General features: G+C 36.2%; 2 protein-coding genes across 4 annotated transcripts; both read left to right on the top strand.

Moving 5' to 3' along the window:
• Positions 1–6,512: 6,512 nt before the first annotated feature.
• LOC122040595 (pentatricopeptide repeat-containing protein PNM1, mitochondrial-like) lies at positions 6,513–10,911 on the top strand. 2 transcript variants are annotated; one of them, XM_042599955.1, is made up of 2 exons: positions 6,513–8,102; positions 10,640–10,911. In XM_042599955.1, exon 1 carries the CDS (start codon positions 6,574–6,576, stop codon positions 8,089–8,091), a length of 1,518 nt encoding a protein of 505 aa, XP_042455889.1. In that variant the 5' UTR covers positions 6,513–6,573; the 3' UTR covers positions 8,092–8,102; positions 10,640–10,911. The 2 variants fall into 2 exon arrangements, with proteins under 2 accessions (XP_042455889.1, XP_042455890.1); XM_042599956.1 differs by having other exon boundaries at positions 10,637–10,911.
• Positions 10,912–11,061: 150 nt separating this feature from the next.
• On the top strand, positions 11,062–15,584 carry LOC122040597 (COBRA-like protein 1). Of its 2 annotated transcripts, none has more exons than XM_042599958.1 (6): positions 11,062–11,404; positions 13,061–13,140; positions 13,386–13,842; positions 14,407–14,566; positions 14,650–14,927; positions 15,211–15,584. In XM_042599958.1, the coding sequence occupies exons 3-6, from the start codon at positions 13,398–13,400 to the stop codon at positions 15,498–15,500; spliced, it is 1,173 nt and encodes a 390-aa protein (XP_042455892.1). In that variant the 5' UTR covers positions 11,062–11,404; positions 13,061–13,140; positions 13,386–13,397; the 3' UTR covers positions 15,501–15,584. The 2 variants fall into 2 exon arrangements, with proteins under 2 accessions (XP_042455892.1, XP_042455891.1); XM_042599957.1 differs by lacking the exon at positions 11,062–11,404 and adding an exon at positions 11,637–12,594.
• The last annotated feature ends 21 nt before the right edge of the window (positions 15,585–15,605 follow it).

Here is a 15,605-nt window from a genome sequence, read left to right as displayed (position 1 = left end):
TTACAGTAGTTTGTTGTTGGGATTCTCTAACGTCACCCTTGCATTATTGCACTATTGCATGGATTACCCAAATAATTAACTTTGGTGAGTATAATATTAAATTAAATTAATTTTTTTCATAGGGAAGCCCGTTACACTAGTTTGTTGCTGGGATTTTCTAGCGTCACCCTTGTATTATTCACTATTACATGAGTCTGACGAATCTTACCCAAATAATTAATTCTTGATTCTGAACGTAAGTGTGACATTCGAAAATTCAAATAATTCAGATTTTTAAAGACTCAAATAATTTAGATTTTTAAAAGTTAGGTACTTTACCTAATGACTCTACTTTAGTATTTTAATATTAAAATACTTTAATTAATATAATTTTATTATAAAAGGTCGATATAATTTCAATGTATTATATTACACACGTGAAACGTGTGCACAATCACTAAAATATATATATATATATATGATCTCCTGCGTGACGCACACAGTGCACGACTGTGCGCGTCGCGCAGGAGATCAATTAATAGCTTTTTTTATTTTTTAAAATTTTTTAAAAATATTTTAAATTAAAAAAATAATTAAAAATTTAACATTTCCTTATATAAATTTTTAATACATTAATATATCCCCTAAATATATTACAATACTCAATAAATACTTAAATTAATTTTATTTTATTTTTTTTTAAAACCAAACACTATAACCTAATTGGGAAGCCTGAACCCTAGAAGTAAAATCTAAAAAAAAAAATAACTTTAATACAATAACCGAAAGTCTGAATCCTAGAAGTAAAATCTAAAAAAAAATAATTTTGATACTATAACCAAAAGTCTGAACCCTAGAGGTAAAATCTAAAAAAAAAATAGTTTTAATACTGTAACCCAAAGCCTGAACCCTAGAGGTAAAATCTAAAAAAAAAATAACTTTGATACTATAACCCAAATCTTGAACTCTAGAGGTAAAATCTAAAAAGAATAGCTTTGATACTATAACCCAAAGCCTGAACCCTAAATAGCTTTGATATTATAACCCAAAGTCTGAACCCTAAATAACTTTGATACTATAACCGAAAGCCTGAACCCTAGAGGTAAAATCTAAAAAAAAAAAAAAATAACTTTGATACTATAACCCAAAGCCTGAACCCTAGAAATAAAATTTTTAAAAAATATTTTAATTATTTTTTTAATTCAAAAATATAAAAAAAAACTAAAATCAGTGATATCCTGCGCGTGCGCACAATTATGCACTGTGCGGGCGCGCAGGATATTAACTTTGTATATATATATATATATATATATATTCACTACTTTGAGTAAAATGAAAAAGAGAAATATAAATAGTTAAATCATTTTTATTCACGTAAACAAATTAAATAATTAAACTAAACTTCTTTTATCACCTAATTTTCTTTAAAATAATAAAAACAATTAGAGTTTGACAGTTTGTTAAAGGAAACAACAACCATGGATGATAAATCCCCGATAAGAAAAATTATTAGTTTTGTATATTAGTGAAAGTAATTCCGCCCATGATGACCGGTTATAGTCGGTCCTAAGCCCGAATAAAGGAGGAGGATTGTGTTAGATTGTTAGCCAGCATCAAACTATGGCAAATTCAATGAATGAATCCATTAAACTATTGTGCTAATGCTAGGTTGTTCCCCGGAAAGAACGCGTTGCAGGGTCCGACCGTAACGTCTCGGTAAGGACTAGGGCTGTAAACAAGCCGAGCCGAGCTTTGGGGTGTTCAAGCTTGTTTAATAAGATAACCGAGCCGAGCTTAAAATGAACCAAGCTTTTGAAATGAGTGTTCAAGCTTGGCTTGATTTATTTTTTATGAGCTTGAACTTGTTTGAAGCTTGGCTTGAGCTTGGTTCGTTTAGATGTTATCAATCTCTCAATTCAAACTTGGCTTGAGCTTGGTTCGAGCTTGACTTGAGCTTGGTTTGAGCTTGGTTCGTTTAGATGTTATCAACTCTCAATTCAAGTTTGGCTTGAGCTTAGTTCATTTAGATGTTATCAACCTCTCAATTCAAGTTTGTTTGATTGTTTGAAATTTTTAATTGTTTGATTGGTTATTAAGATTGATAATTTAAATTTATTTATTTATTTTATTATTTATTTAGCATATTGAAAAGAGTTTTATTAATAAATATTGTTCGTGAACATTGTTCACAAACGTTGTTCACGAACATTGTTCACGAACATTGTTCACGAACGTTGTTCACGAACGTTAACGAGCTGAACAAATATGTGTTCAAGCTTGTTTGTTTAGCTTAACGAGCTGTTCAAGCTTGTTTGTTTAATTAATCTAATGTATATTGAACGAACATAAACAAGCTCTTACCAAGCCGAACACCAAGCTTGTTCACGAACGCTTGGTTCATTTACAACCCTAGTAAAGACCACTACATCTCCAGAACTCGGGTGTAGTGATAAATATGCAAGAGTTCGCGTTACAGGGTCCGACTGTAATGTCTCAGCAAAGATCGCTACATCTCCATGAGAACTTGGGTGCAGTGTTAAATAGGCAAGAGTTCTCACACCATAGGTTAGATAAGAACAAATATGATAGGAAAACTAATAATCTAAGATGTGGAATATGGAACATATGTATTCTCACTGGTAAATCAATGGATATAGTAGATATGATGATTAGAAGAAAAATTAGTATTTTGTGTGTACAAGAGACAAAATGGACAGGTGAGAAGGCAAAGATGATAGAAAACTCGGGTTTTAAGTTATGGTATATTGGAAAAAGTAAAACAAGAAATGGAGTGAGTATTATTGTAGATAGTTTGTTAAAGGATGAAGTTATAGGACTAGTTAGAAAAGGGGATAGAATTATAGCCCTTAAAATAATAGTGGCGAAAGAAACTATGAACATAATTATCGTATATGCACCACAAGTACGATTAGATGAAACTACCAAATCAAGGTTTTGGGAGGACTTAGATGAAATATTACAAAATATTCCACCAAATGAAATGATTTTAATAGGAGGTGATTTAAATGAGCATGTCGGAGTGAAAAATGAGGAATATGAGAGAGTACATAAGAGTTATGGATTTGGAACGAGGAATGAGGAAGGGAAAACTATATTAGATTTTGTGATAGCATATGACCTTATATTAGCTAATACGTTTTTTAAGAAAAGGGAAGAACACTTAGTGACATTCAAAAGTGAGAATAATAAATCGCAAATTGACTTTCTTATGGGTCGGAAGAATGATAGAAAGATTTGTAAAGATTGCAAAGTCATCCCTGGAAAAAGCTTAACTACCCAACATAGGATAGTAATGTTAGATATACGCCTCAAACATAGTATTAATACAACAACAACAACCAAGACTTTTCCCACTAGGTGGGGTCGGCAACATAGTATTAATAAAAAATATATATATATACAATTCCTAGAATTAAGTGGTGGAAGTTAAAAGATGGGAAGCAACATATATTTAAGGCGAAGGTTGAAGTACAAGCATTAGGTGAAATATACAATGACTCTAATACAACATGGGATAAGATGGTATCAAAATTGAAAATAGTAGTTAAGAGCGTACTCGGTGAGTCAAAGGGACATGCACCACTAAGCAAAGAATCTTGGTGGTGGAATGAGAACGTACAAGAGAAAGTGAAGGAAAAACGAATAGCTTATAAGGAATTATATATTTGTAAGAACGAGGACAACTTAAAAAAATATACAATAGTCACGAAAGAAGCTAAGAAAGTAGTGAGTGAAGCAAAAAATGAAACTTTTGAACGGTTATATCAAATATTGGATACAAAAGAAGGGGAAAGAGACATTTATAGAATAACTAAAGTGAGAGAAAGAAAAACAAGAGATCTTAGCTAAATAAAATATATTAAAGATGAATGTAATAGGGTATTAGTAAACGATGGAGAAATAAAAGAACGGTGGAAGAGATATTTTCATCAACTTTTTAATGAAGGTTTAGGTGACCAATTTAACTTAGGTAATTTAATTAGGTCAAATGAGCAGAGAAATTTTAATTTTTATCGTAGAATTCAAATTTCAGAAGTAAAACAAACTTTAAGTGAGATGCATAATGGAAAATCCGTTGGATCAGATGATATTCCGATAGAGGTATGGAAGTGCTTAGGGAAACAAGGTATTGAATGACTTACAAAATTATTTAACATGATATTGAAAATGAAAAAAATGTCTGATCAATGGAGGATAAGTACTCTAGTTCCCTTATATAAGAATAAGGGAGATGTACAAAAGTGTACAAACTATAGGGGTATTAAACTAATGAGTCATACTATGAAACTTTGGGAAAAAGTAATAGAAAACAGATTAAGGAAGGAGACCACAGTGACAGAAAATCAATTTGGGTTCATGCCTGGAAGGACGACAATAGAAGCTATACATCTTCTTAGACAATTAATTGAAAAATATCAGGAGCAAAAACAAGATCTACACATGGTATTCATTGACTTAGAAAAAGCTTATGATAGAGTACCAAGAAAAATTATATGGAGAATTTTAGAAAAGAGAGGTGTTAGCGTAACATATATCGAACTAATTAAAGATATATATGAGGAGATAACGACTAGAGTAAAGACTTCAGGCGGAGTAACTGAAGGATTTACAATAAAGATAGGGTTACATCAAAGATCAGCTCTAAGTCCTTATTTTTTTACACTAATTATGGACGAACTCACTGCGCACATTCAAGACACAGTGCCGTGGTTCATGTTGTTTGCAGATGATATTATTTTAGTAGATGAGACACGTGAAGGAGTAAATGTTAAGCTAACATCTTGGAGGAAACACTAGAAGGAAAAGATTTTAAAGTTAGTAGATTAAAGACAGAATATATGGAATTTAAGTTTAGCAATATTAGAAGTAATGAAACAACTGTTAAGATAGGAGAGGACGAGTTGTCCGGAACCGAGAGATTTAAATATTTAGGATCATTTGTACAAAATGATCGAGAGATTGAGAGAGATGTCTTACATAGAATACAAGTAGAATGAGTGAAATGGAGGGGAGCGTCGAGTGTTTTATGTGACCATAAAGTACCCCTTAAACTTAAAGGTAAGTTCTATAAAACCGCAGTTAGACCTGCTATGTTATATGGAGTTGAATGTTGGGCTATGACTCGAGCACATGAGCAGAAGATGAGAGTTGCAGAGATGAGGATGTTAAGGTGGATGTGTGGACATACGAAGATGGATAAAATAAGAAATGAGAGCATTAGAGAGAAAGTCGGAGTTGCATCTATTGAGGAAAAACTTCAAGGGTGCGTTTGGTTGGGGGTTATTCTTGATAACCTTGGTTATCCATCCAAGGTTATCAACAAAAACCTTGTTTGGTTTAGGTATTCGATGATTCTCAAGTAATGTTCCATGTCCGACACGTCAGCAAAAGGGTCATGCAGCCCGGAATCGGAAAACCTCAGAAAACTAAGGTTTTTGTTGATTCCGGGGTTAACGATTTTTTTTTACCAAAAATACCCTCCGATAAGAAAAAACATGAAAAAGAGAAAAAATGTAAAAAAATATTTAAAAATGTAAAAAAATAAAAAAAATGTTTAAAAAAATTTAAAAATTTATTTAAAAAAAATAAATAAAAATAAAAATTTTAAAAATAAAAAATGTTAAAAATTTAAAAAATGTTAAAAATTTTTTTAAAAAAATAAAAAAAATTTATAAAAATTTAAAAATTTAAATTTTTTTAAAAAAATTAAAAAAATTTAAAAAAATTATAAAAATTATAAAAATAAAAATAAAATAAATAAATAAAAATTAAAATTTAAAAAATGTAAAAAAATAAAAAAAATAAATATAAATAATATAAAAACATTAAAAAATAAAAAAACACATAAAAAGTAAAAAAAATATACAGGAAAAAGAAAAGTAAAAAAATATTAAAAAATAAATAAATAAATAATAATAATAATAATAATAATAATAATAATATTATGTATAGTTGGTTTTGTAACTGAGGGTAATACGGTAAAATATTAAATTAAGGTATTCATTAAAACTTTCAAACAAACAAGTTTTTGTTACATTATCTAAGTTGAACCAAACAACATTTGGTTATGTTTTATTCCCTATAACCTTGGTTATGTGATTACCTGATAATCACATAACCAAGGTTATACATGATGACTTGAACCAAACACACCCCAAGAGACACGTTTAAGATGGTACGGACATGTACTTAGACGACCAATAAATGCTTCAGTTAGGCGATGTGAAACTATGATAAACATGCATATCAAACGAGGAAGAGGAAGATCAAAAATGACTTGGTTAGTAACAATAAAACAAGATAAAATTGATTTAAATATAGATGATGACATAATAGAAGATAGAGCTCAATGATGTAAAATGATTCATACAGCCGACCTCACCTAGTGAAAAAAAGCTTGATTATTGTTGTTGTTGTATATTAGTGAAAGTCTAGATTTCTGAGGGTCACGTTGAGATTCTTTATATGATTAAGGACGGAATTGAATGATATCTTCTTCCGCGCCCTAAAACCCCTACGCTTACCTCGCCGCCGTCCACTTTGCAGTTTGCATTACTACAGACGCCGAACCAAATGTGGCGACAACCACCCCTCCGCCACTTCCTCCGCCGCCTGGTTCGTCAATCCTCCGCCTTCCCTTCCTCCCCTTCTCAACCGCTTCTCCACTGCCAGATCCTTCCTCCCATCTCCCCCTCCTCCATTTTCCGACCCTTTGCCTCTTCATCCGCCTCCCCCTCCGACCTTGCTCAGTCCATCTCCGCCGAGCTAGTCAAGATCTCCTCCGCCGATTCCTCTTCCTCCGCCCCTTCCCTCGACCTCCCCAGCTACTTCTCCCTCCATTTCTCAGACGTTCGCTTCAACACCTCGTTACTCGCTGAGATCCTCAATCTCTCCCATGAGGCTGGTCGATCCGTCATCGACCTCTACCGCTGGATCGTCCGCTACCGCTCCTTCACCCCATCCGACGCGTCCCTCTCCCTAGTCGTCCACTTCCTCGGCCGGCGCAAGGACTTCAAGGCCATCGACAGCCTACTTTCCGAGTTCCGACGCACCGTCGGGCCCCTTGCCTTCCAGGCCTCCCTCGAACGCCTAGCCCGCGCCGGTCGTCCCACCCAGGCCCTCCGCTTCTTTGATGCTGCGCCTACCGAACTTGGCATCCAAAGGAACGCAGCCGCTCTCTCGTCCCTGGTCTCCGCCCTCGTTGAACACGGATTCCCTGGCCATGCTGAGGGTGCGGCGAAGCAGTATGCGACCGAGGTCTTCCCCGATGAAGGGATTTGTAACGCTCTGATCCGGGGCTGGTGCAACGCTGGCAAGCTCGAGGAGGCCCGTCGGCTGATGGGTGAGATCATTCGGGGAGGATTTGATCTTGGAACCCCTGCGTATAATGCCATCTTGGATTGTGTTTGCCGGCTCTGCCGGAAAAAGGTTCCACTTCGTCTGCAGCATGAAGCTGAGAAGATCCTCTTAGAGATGGAAGCTTCTGGTATACCTCGTGACGCCGAGACATTCCGTGTGCTCATCTCTAATCTATGTAAGATCCGGATGACTGAGGATGCCATGAAAACATTTAGGAGAATGAGCGAATGGGGGTGCTCACCTGATGCAGAGACCTATCTTGCCTTAATCCGGAGTTTGTATCAGGCTGCTCGAGTATCCGAGGGGGATGAGATGGTTGGGTGGATGCGATCAGCTGGGTTTGGGGATCAACTCGATCGAAAGGCCTACTACGGCTTTGTTAAGATTTTGTGTGGAATTGAAAGGGTGGAACATGCAATGAAGGTGTTCCGGATGATGAAAGGGTATGGGCATGCTCCTGGAGTCAAAAGTTATAGTTTGTTGATTGAAAAGTTAGCTACACACAACCAAGGTGACAGGGCAAATGCACTGTTCAAGGAGGCAGTTGCTCGGCGTGTGCCTGTCACACCAAAGGTGTATAAGATTGACAAGAGTTATGTGAAGGTGAAGGAGAAGAAGAAGGTGAAAAAGAGGTTGACATTCTCAGAGAAGATGGCTAAGAAAAGGAGACGTCTTAAGAGGCTGAGATTAAGCTTTGTGAAGAAGCCAAAAAAAAATCGCATGGCTATTTAATTGCTTAAGTGGTACAAAGTTTCGTTTCCCTTGGTCATAAATTCATAAGTTGTTTAATTTTAATATGCAGCAGACGAGAATTTCCAGTTTAACTGAGCATGAGAATATTGAACTCTAATAAAATAGATAAAGGGTCTCCATTACGTCCCTGCCTTTATTTTTCTCTTGATTGAGGGTCCATGTTCTTTTGTATCTTTAATTGACAAGGATTTGTTCAGTAGGAACTCCTTGTCTTTAGTGGCTTTCTATATTCACTTGAATCTGAATGTTACTTGCAGGCCAGAACAAATTATTGAGGAATATACAACCATATTTGTTGGCATAGTCATCTTTGAATATGTTTATTCATCAAAGTACTTTTCATCTGAGAACCTATAATACTTTTATAGACACTTGGACACCATTGGACTAACAAGCTGTAGAATGACCATGTCAATTGTCATAACACCCATAAGTAAAATGTTCACAGTCATGATAGAAGGCTTCATGCTGTATTTTATAATGCTAACAGTAGTTTGTTTGGTTCTTGTTCATAAGCTTCCCTCTCAATGTATCTTCATACTGTTTGGTAATTTTCCATGTCCTTCCTGAGATGAAGTAGATTTCACTTATCAACCTTCAAGAAGGCTTCTGACTTCTCTTCTTTCTTTTCTTGTACATATCTTAATGTTATATTTGTATATTAATTTGTTCAAATCAAATTAACTGACTTGATGCCTTTTCTTGCTGTTTGGTCAAAAATCATATACCTATATCACTATATGAAAATTAGACCTCTACTATAAACTATGCTAGTACACTGTTCTCATGTAAAGCATCAGCTAGATCTCATTGCAAAACGAAGTAACTTGTCAACCATTAACAAGATCCTTCATTTCTTTTTCATTATCAAATGTTTTTTTTTGTTTTTTTGCATTGTTTTCCTTCCACTTTACATTGGTTTTTTTGGATTATTGACACTTCCTTTGATGGTTACGCAATAAGCTTTCTTGGTCTGTACTTTCTCCATGTCAGTAGTGGTTACTTCTCAACTTTGTTCCTTGATATATTGTTTCAAGAGGGTTGGTGAATAAAAGATGCACAAAATCATAAACTTGCTCCAATTTTTATTATCATCAAAGAGGTGCCCCTTCTTAAGATCTATCAAAAGGAGCAACCCACTTGTTGTTACCTATCAAACGTGCCCTTGAATTAGTTTAGACTACTTCACGTTCAAGGGAAAAGACCACTCTTAATCCTTCATCTTCTCCTGTTAAGGGCAGATCCTTGTCAGTTCTCCTCCTATCGGGCATCCCTATCACTGCCACATGGAAGTTGCCTTCCTTAGCACCCTCATCTCCTCCTTAAGATCATTATGATTAAGTCACAACAAAGTGCTTTCTTCCTTAAGGTCCTATTTGCCGGCCAACCTTCTCCTCAAGGTAATCTCCCTTACAATTTGACTTTCTTCCTCAATATCACTATTTCCAAGTCTCCTTAAGCGTGTCAATGAGAATTTGTAGCCAAAATGGGCATTTTTGTTGAAACTGTTCACTATTCCCTGGTTTTCATTGCGAGAGGAAAGTTTTAGGATGATTTTCCTTCTGAATATGTTATTTATAAAAAGGATAAGTTGTTTTTAACGTGCGATGGGCGGCATTGGTCCTCAAAAGGAGAAAATGAACAATTTCATTGAAACTGTTATCCATTATTTGATGACAAATACATATCTGGTAGATATTTTTAAGAAAAATTATTGTAATAGTGTTGTTTGTGATCTATGGATTAGTGATTTCTACTCTCAAGAGAAAAATAAAATAAAATTGTTCATTTTTGTGAACAAATGCATATGTGTGTGTGTATTTATCTCTCTCTCTCTCTCTCTCTCTATATATATATACTCTGTATCACTGTATGTGCTTTTGTATTTGTATGACTTGTGATTAACGAATGAGTAATTTTGGCCCTCAATTTGAAAAAACAATGAACAAATTTCATACGAAATTGTATTTCACAGGGGGGTCGGGTTGAGAGGACTTTGAAAGGGCTTCATGATGAGGGAGTGCTTGAGGAAAGGATGTCGAGCAACAATTGAGGAGATGGCCGGATGAGGAGATTGGTAGCAACAGAGGAGATGGCTATAGGACTATAGGAGCCCGGCTCAATAGTGGAGAACAAGTGAAAAGTTTTGGGTTTTTTGAACCAGAAATAAGTTCAAACTGGTTTAATACGGGGTAGAAAAGGGCAGGGTAATTAAAAAAGAAAAGGTTTTGCCCTTAAAAGTTAATTTGTTTATCATTTTGATTTTTATAAGATTCTCAAAGTTTTTCTGGCTCTTTATCTGTACTATTTTTGAGGTTTTATCATGTCATTTCTTTATTTCTAGGAACACTCATTCATTTGGTAAATGTTCCAGTAAATCTTATTTCAATTTGAAATCATTTTTCAAATTTGCGGATTCATGTTCTCTTGCTGCATTCTGAAAACACCTCCATTAGAGTTTCTTTGGAACAATTAATGCTCCAAAGATTCTTAATACTCCTACTAATCGATCTCATTTTATTAGCAGGCTGGGCCAGGATCGCCAAAGAAAGTAAAGAACTCTCCACCTTTCAGAAACGGCTGCGATGCCTATTATGAAAAGGAAACCTCTTATTTTGAAATTCTCATTAAAGTTGGAAGCAAAAGAATCAAGTTAATAGTTCTGTTGTGGTGGTGGTGGTGGTGGTGGTGGTTGTCGTCTTGTCATTCTCGAATAAATGAACGGCAATTAAAAACTTGGACGACCTTTTTGTTCAATTATATATATTCATAACTGATGCAAGTGCATATTCACTGGTTTCTTCTGTAGCCTCTATTGCTTCATCAAGCTTATTCTAGCTCCACTACAAAACTGCATATTTAATTTGCATGCTTATTTGTTTTATCTATTTAAATGAACTTTTATTGTGTGAAGTATCAAACTTGTATTCTACCATCATTTTCATTTGCAGCCCTACTAATTTTTTTTGCAGGATAACCCTTCAAGCAAGGCTCAAGCTTCTCCTGGTGATGACTCTTCCCAGGGTTACCTGTCCGAGGATGGTGGTAACTGAGGGGCCATTGCCATCCCCAGTCAACCATTTAGTATTTTGATTTTCTAAACAATGGTTGCCATTTGCTAATCTACCATTCAACGCAATTGTGACTGTATTCATTCTTTGCAAATCCCAAACATGTGTTAATCCCAAAGCTTCCTTGTAGGTATTAATGTCATGCTGTCTGTTCCTTTTGACCTGAACTAGTGCAAGCTGGTGGAATCCCTGCTTCCTTTCTGGCCTATGAATTAATTATGGTGAGTATATTTGAAGTCTTTGAAAATAAGTTTGAAGTTCAGAAAATATGAATATTATTTGCAATATGTGATCTTGTTCGTGTTTTAATCACCTTCCATGTATGTTGCCACATAAGGTCTTGGGGTCGAAATTCGGCGTGATCGAGCATAATCTCCCCCATGTCTTGGTCATTTGCACTAATGGCTAGTAGTCACCCGTGAATCGTCTTTTGCCACATGAGTCAGATTTAGCCTGCGGGAGCGTTGGGGGAGCGAATCGTCTTTTGTCACATGAGTCAGATTTAGACTTAGCGGCCTGCCTCTAAGGCTCTTGTAGTAAGGAATACGACAAGATTAATAAATGATTCATTGATTTCTAGGCACCTCTATTAATATCCAAAATGCTTAGGTGACCATTAAACTAATTTAATTATGGATGCCTAATTGATATTTTAAGCTAATTGTCTATATTCGACCTAAGATCCACATTTCCTCTTAACTTTTGATCCATAAACTATTTTAAATCACATTATTCTAAATTTTTATTCATTTCATCTGTTTTTTCCCATTTGTGATTGTACCACGGCCTACATCATATATGGTTAACACTAAGAAATGGTTTATGGCAAAAAAATTAAAAATTGATTTGTGGCAAAAAATAATAATAATTGTATTTTTTTTCTAATATATTTTACTGTAAAACAGAAAGAGTGAAGAAAGAGCGAAATGGATAAAAGTCATAGAACTTTGTTTTCTATGCCCTTCTTTACCATGTCACAGATATTAACCTTGGGCTGCTGAGTCATCCCTGCAAAATGTCATGGTGGGGCCACTCTCAGGTCTGTGAGGTGCCACGTTAACCATGACACCGAGAATTTTTTTGCCTTCGTAAATTAAAATGGAAAAAAAGATAAAGAAATAGGAGGTGGAGAGTGCGTGGACAATGGCTTATGTGAGCTTTCTTCGATGCTATAAAGAAGACTAAGTTTCCACCTTTGGCTTTGGTTCCTCTCTCTCTCTCTCTCTTTCTCTCTCTCTCTCTCGCCATTGTTGCCGCGTTGAGGCGCAGAGCTCGGGGAGCTTATCTGCAACCGGCGACTTTACTTCCGGCGCCTCCTCTTCCGCTATTAGGAGGCGCACATCAAAGATGTCGCCTTTGGCCGTTTCGCTGGTCGCCTTTTTGGTCTTCGGCTCTCTGGTTTCCACCTCAGGTGAGCCTTCGTTGGGTCGCTTCCATTTCTTACAGACTTGGTTCTTTTCGGGTTCAAAATCCCAAAGTCTTGGTTTCTGTTATTGGAGAAGCGATGATGCTGAAAATATCACATTTTTCAAATTTCCAAACTTTTTCTGTAAAAAGATCTCGTTGAAATTTGGTACTTAAGTAATCAGTATAAAGAGATTCATGCATGTTTTGGTTTAGAAAGCTGTTTTTCTTGTATTTGTAAATTAGAAGACTATTTGATCGCTGATTAAGGTTGGAACTAGCGTGAAGAACCCAATTTACATGTTCAGTATGATGTTGATCCCAATGAGTGCATCAACATCATTTGCACTGTCAAAAATTTGATCTTGAATTATGAATTTGCTGAAGTAACCATATGTTAAACACAGTCTTTTCCTTTCTTTTCTTATTTATGATGCTATTATCAGATTCATACCTGAAGTTTTGTTTTGCAGAAGCTTATGATCCCCTAGATCCGAATGGGAATATAACGATTAAATGGGATATCATACAGTGGACACCAGATGGCTATGTTGTAAGTACTTTCCAAACAAATATCAGATAACTTCATCACAAGTCTAAGAATTGTCACCTTGTTGCACTGGCCCCTGAATTTTTTACAAATTGGCTTCCATCTGTTGTTCATTCAATTTGGTGACACATTAAAACTTCTGTGTTTCTCTTTTGTTAATGCGTTGAGATTAATTTTAAATGCTAAGTTGTGTGTAACTTCTACAAAACATTTGAGCTTGAACTTTGATCTTGGTGTTCATTTTTCAGGCTGTCGTAACAATGTACAATTACCACCAATATCGTCACATCCAAGCACCTGGCTGGATCCTTGGATGGACATGGGCGAAAAAGGAGATAATTTGGTCTATGGTAGGAGCTCAAGCAACCGAGCAGGGTGATTGCTCTAAATTTAAAGGAAACATTCCACATTGCTGCAAGAAGACTCCAACAGTCGTCGATCTGCTTCCTGGTACTCCATACAACCTGCAAATTGCTAACTGCTGCAAGGGAGGTGTTATTAGTTCATGGGTTCAGGATCCAGCCAATGCTGCGAGTTCATTCCAGATCAGTACTGGTCTAGCAGGCACATCTACAAAGACTGTCCTTGCACCAAAAAACTTCACCCTGAGAGCTCCAGGCCCAGGATATACATGTGGAGCAGCAAAGAATGTGCCATCGAGCACATTTATAACACCAGATGGAAGAAGAAAAACTCATGCCATCAGTAAGTTGTGATCATTATCTCTCATTTCCTTCAAGATGGCACAGCTACTCTAACAAGTTCCGATCCTTAGTGTCCGAGAGAGGCTTTTATCCTCATGTTATGTAGCATTTGTTTTCCCTTTCTTGCTAGCACTAGATTGATCTTTCAGTAAATTTTAGTAGAATAAAAATAGTATCCTTATTATTCTCTCGCCGTATCTGTTTTTTTTAATTTTATTTTCTTCTATTGACATGTATCACTCTGTTGCTACACAAAGCATGGGGACCTATGATACCTAGTCTGTGTTTTGTCTTGATAAGTTACTTCTAGATCAAATTAAACCTACTAATCCTGAAAAATATTCATATGTTAGTGTTGCTCGGTTAGAAATGGGCCATAGAATTCACATTTAGATCAAGCATCTTTAAATCTTTTGAGAACTAACTGGAAATTTTTGTCAGCACGATTTACAGTTCAGTTCCTTTGCTAACTATCAGAAGATGAGGACTTTGGATTTTTGGAATTTGCTTGGACTGATTTTGATTTTACTCACACAGTAACATATGTTTCATTGTTTGATTGCAGAGACATGGAACATTAGTTGTACATACTCCCAGTTTCTTGCTCAGAAGACACCAGCATGCTGTGTATCACTTTCATCTTTTTATAACGATACAATTGTTAACTGCCCGACATGCTCCTGCGGTTGCCAAAATAACCTGACCCAGCCTGGTAGCTGCGTGGAGTGAGTTTAACGATGATGTTCTTGTGTTTGCAGTAACTATACTTTAGTTGATTGTAATGATATTCTTTTGCTCATTGCCGCAGACCAGACTCACCTTATTTAGCTTCTGCAGTGGATGATCCCAGCAGAAGTAGCTATGCACCATTAGTCCAGTGTACATCACATATGTGCCCAATAAGAGTGCATTGGCACGTGAAACTTAACTACAAAGACTATTGGCGTGTTAAGATCGCAATAACGAATTTCAATTACCACATGAACTACACACAGTGGAACCTTGTTATACAGCATCCAAACTTCAACAACCTTACTCAGCTTTTCAGTTTCAATTACAAGTCCATTTCACCATATGGAGGCATAAGTAAGCTACCCTTCGTTTCTTGCTCTTATGTTATTTCCCCAATCTTATGTTGTCAAACTGTAATGTTCATGCCTCCGAAAGTGCCATCTTTGCATTCTCTTCCGACGATTATTCTGTGCCAGAGTTTTGGTAATTGCTAATTGCCGTAATGTTGTTGCAGTAAGCCACAAATATGCATAATGCATCAAAACTTACATTTGATAATCCATGTTTTGCTGAGATATAGTTGCTGCTTTTCTCCCAGTTTATCTTTCCAATCATAATTTGTGGTTTTGCTACACAGATGACACTGCAATGCTCTGGGGTATGAAGTACTACAATGACTTACTTATGGAAGCAGGACCCTATGGAAATGTACAGTCAGAGATTCTATTCCAAAAGGATCCAAGCTTCACTTTCGGGAAAGGATGGGCCTTTCCTAGGCGTATATACTTCAACGGCGACAACTGCGTCATGCCTCCTCCGGATGCATACCCATGGCTGCCAAATAGTAGCCCAAGGTCACGATTCCCCTCAGCTGTTCCCGTTCTACTTCTTTGGGCAGCTTTGACATTTTTGTCGATTCATGTCTAAGGGATCCTTGGGGTGTTTGTGAATTTTCAAGCTGTTCATACTTTCGATATAAAACTAATCAAAACTACGAACCACTCGGTATCAGTTTTGTTGGTTCTAGACATG

The sequence above is a fragment of the Zingiber officinale genome, chromosome 2A (genome assembly GCF_018446385.1).
Source record: "Zingiber officinale cultivar Zhangliang chromosome 2A, Zo_v1.1, whole genome shotgun sequence".
In the NCBI taxonomy this organism is placed as follows: Eukaryota; Viridiplantae; Streptophyta; class Magnoliopsida; order Zingiberales; family Zingiberaceae; genus Zingiber; species Zingiber officinale.
Note: the sequence above shows the minus strand (reverse complement) of the source record. Positions and strands in the feature narration are given on the sequence as shown.

Coding starts and splice junctions, on each gene's coding strand:
- LOC122040597 (XM_042599957.1), top strand. CDS start 12,531: ATGTCGCCTTTGGCCGTTTCGCTGGTCGCCTTTTTGGTCTTCGGCTCT. Junction 12,595..13,060: donor CTCTCTGGTTTCCACCTCAG/GTGAGCCTTCGT, acceptor TTTGTTTTGCAG/AAGCTTATGATCCCCTAGAT. Junction 14,928..15,210: donor TTCACCATATGGAGGCATAA/GTAAGCTACCCT, acceptor TTTGCTACACAG/ATGACACTGCAATGCTCTGG.
- LOC122040595 (XM_042599955.1), top strand. CDS start 6,574: ATGTGGCGACAACCACCCCTCCGCCACTTCCTCCGCCGCCTGGTTCGT.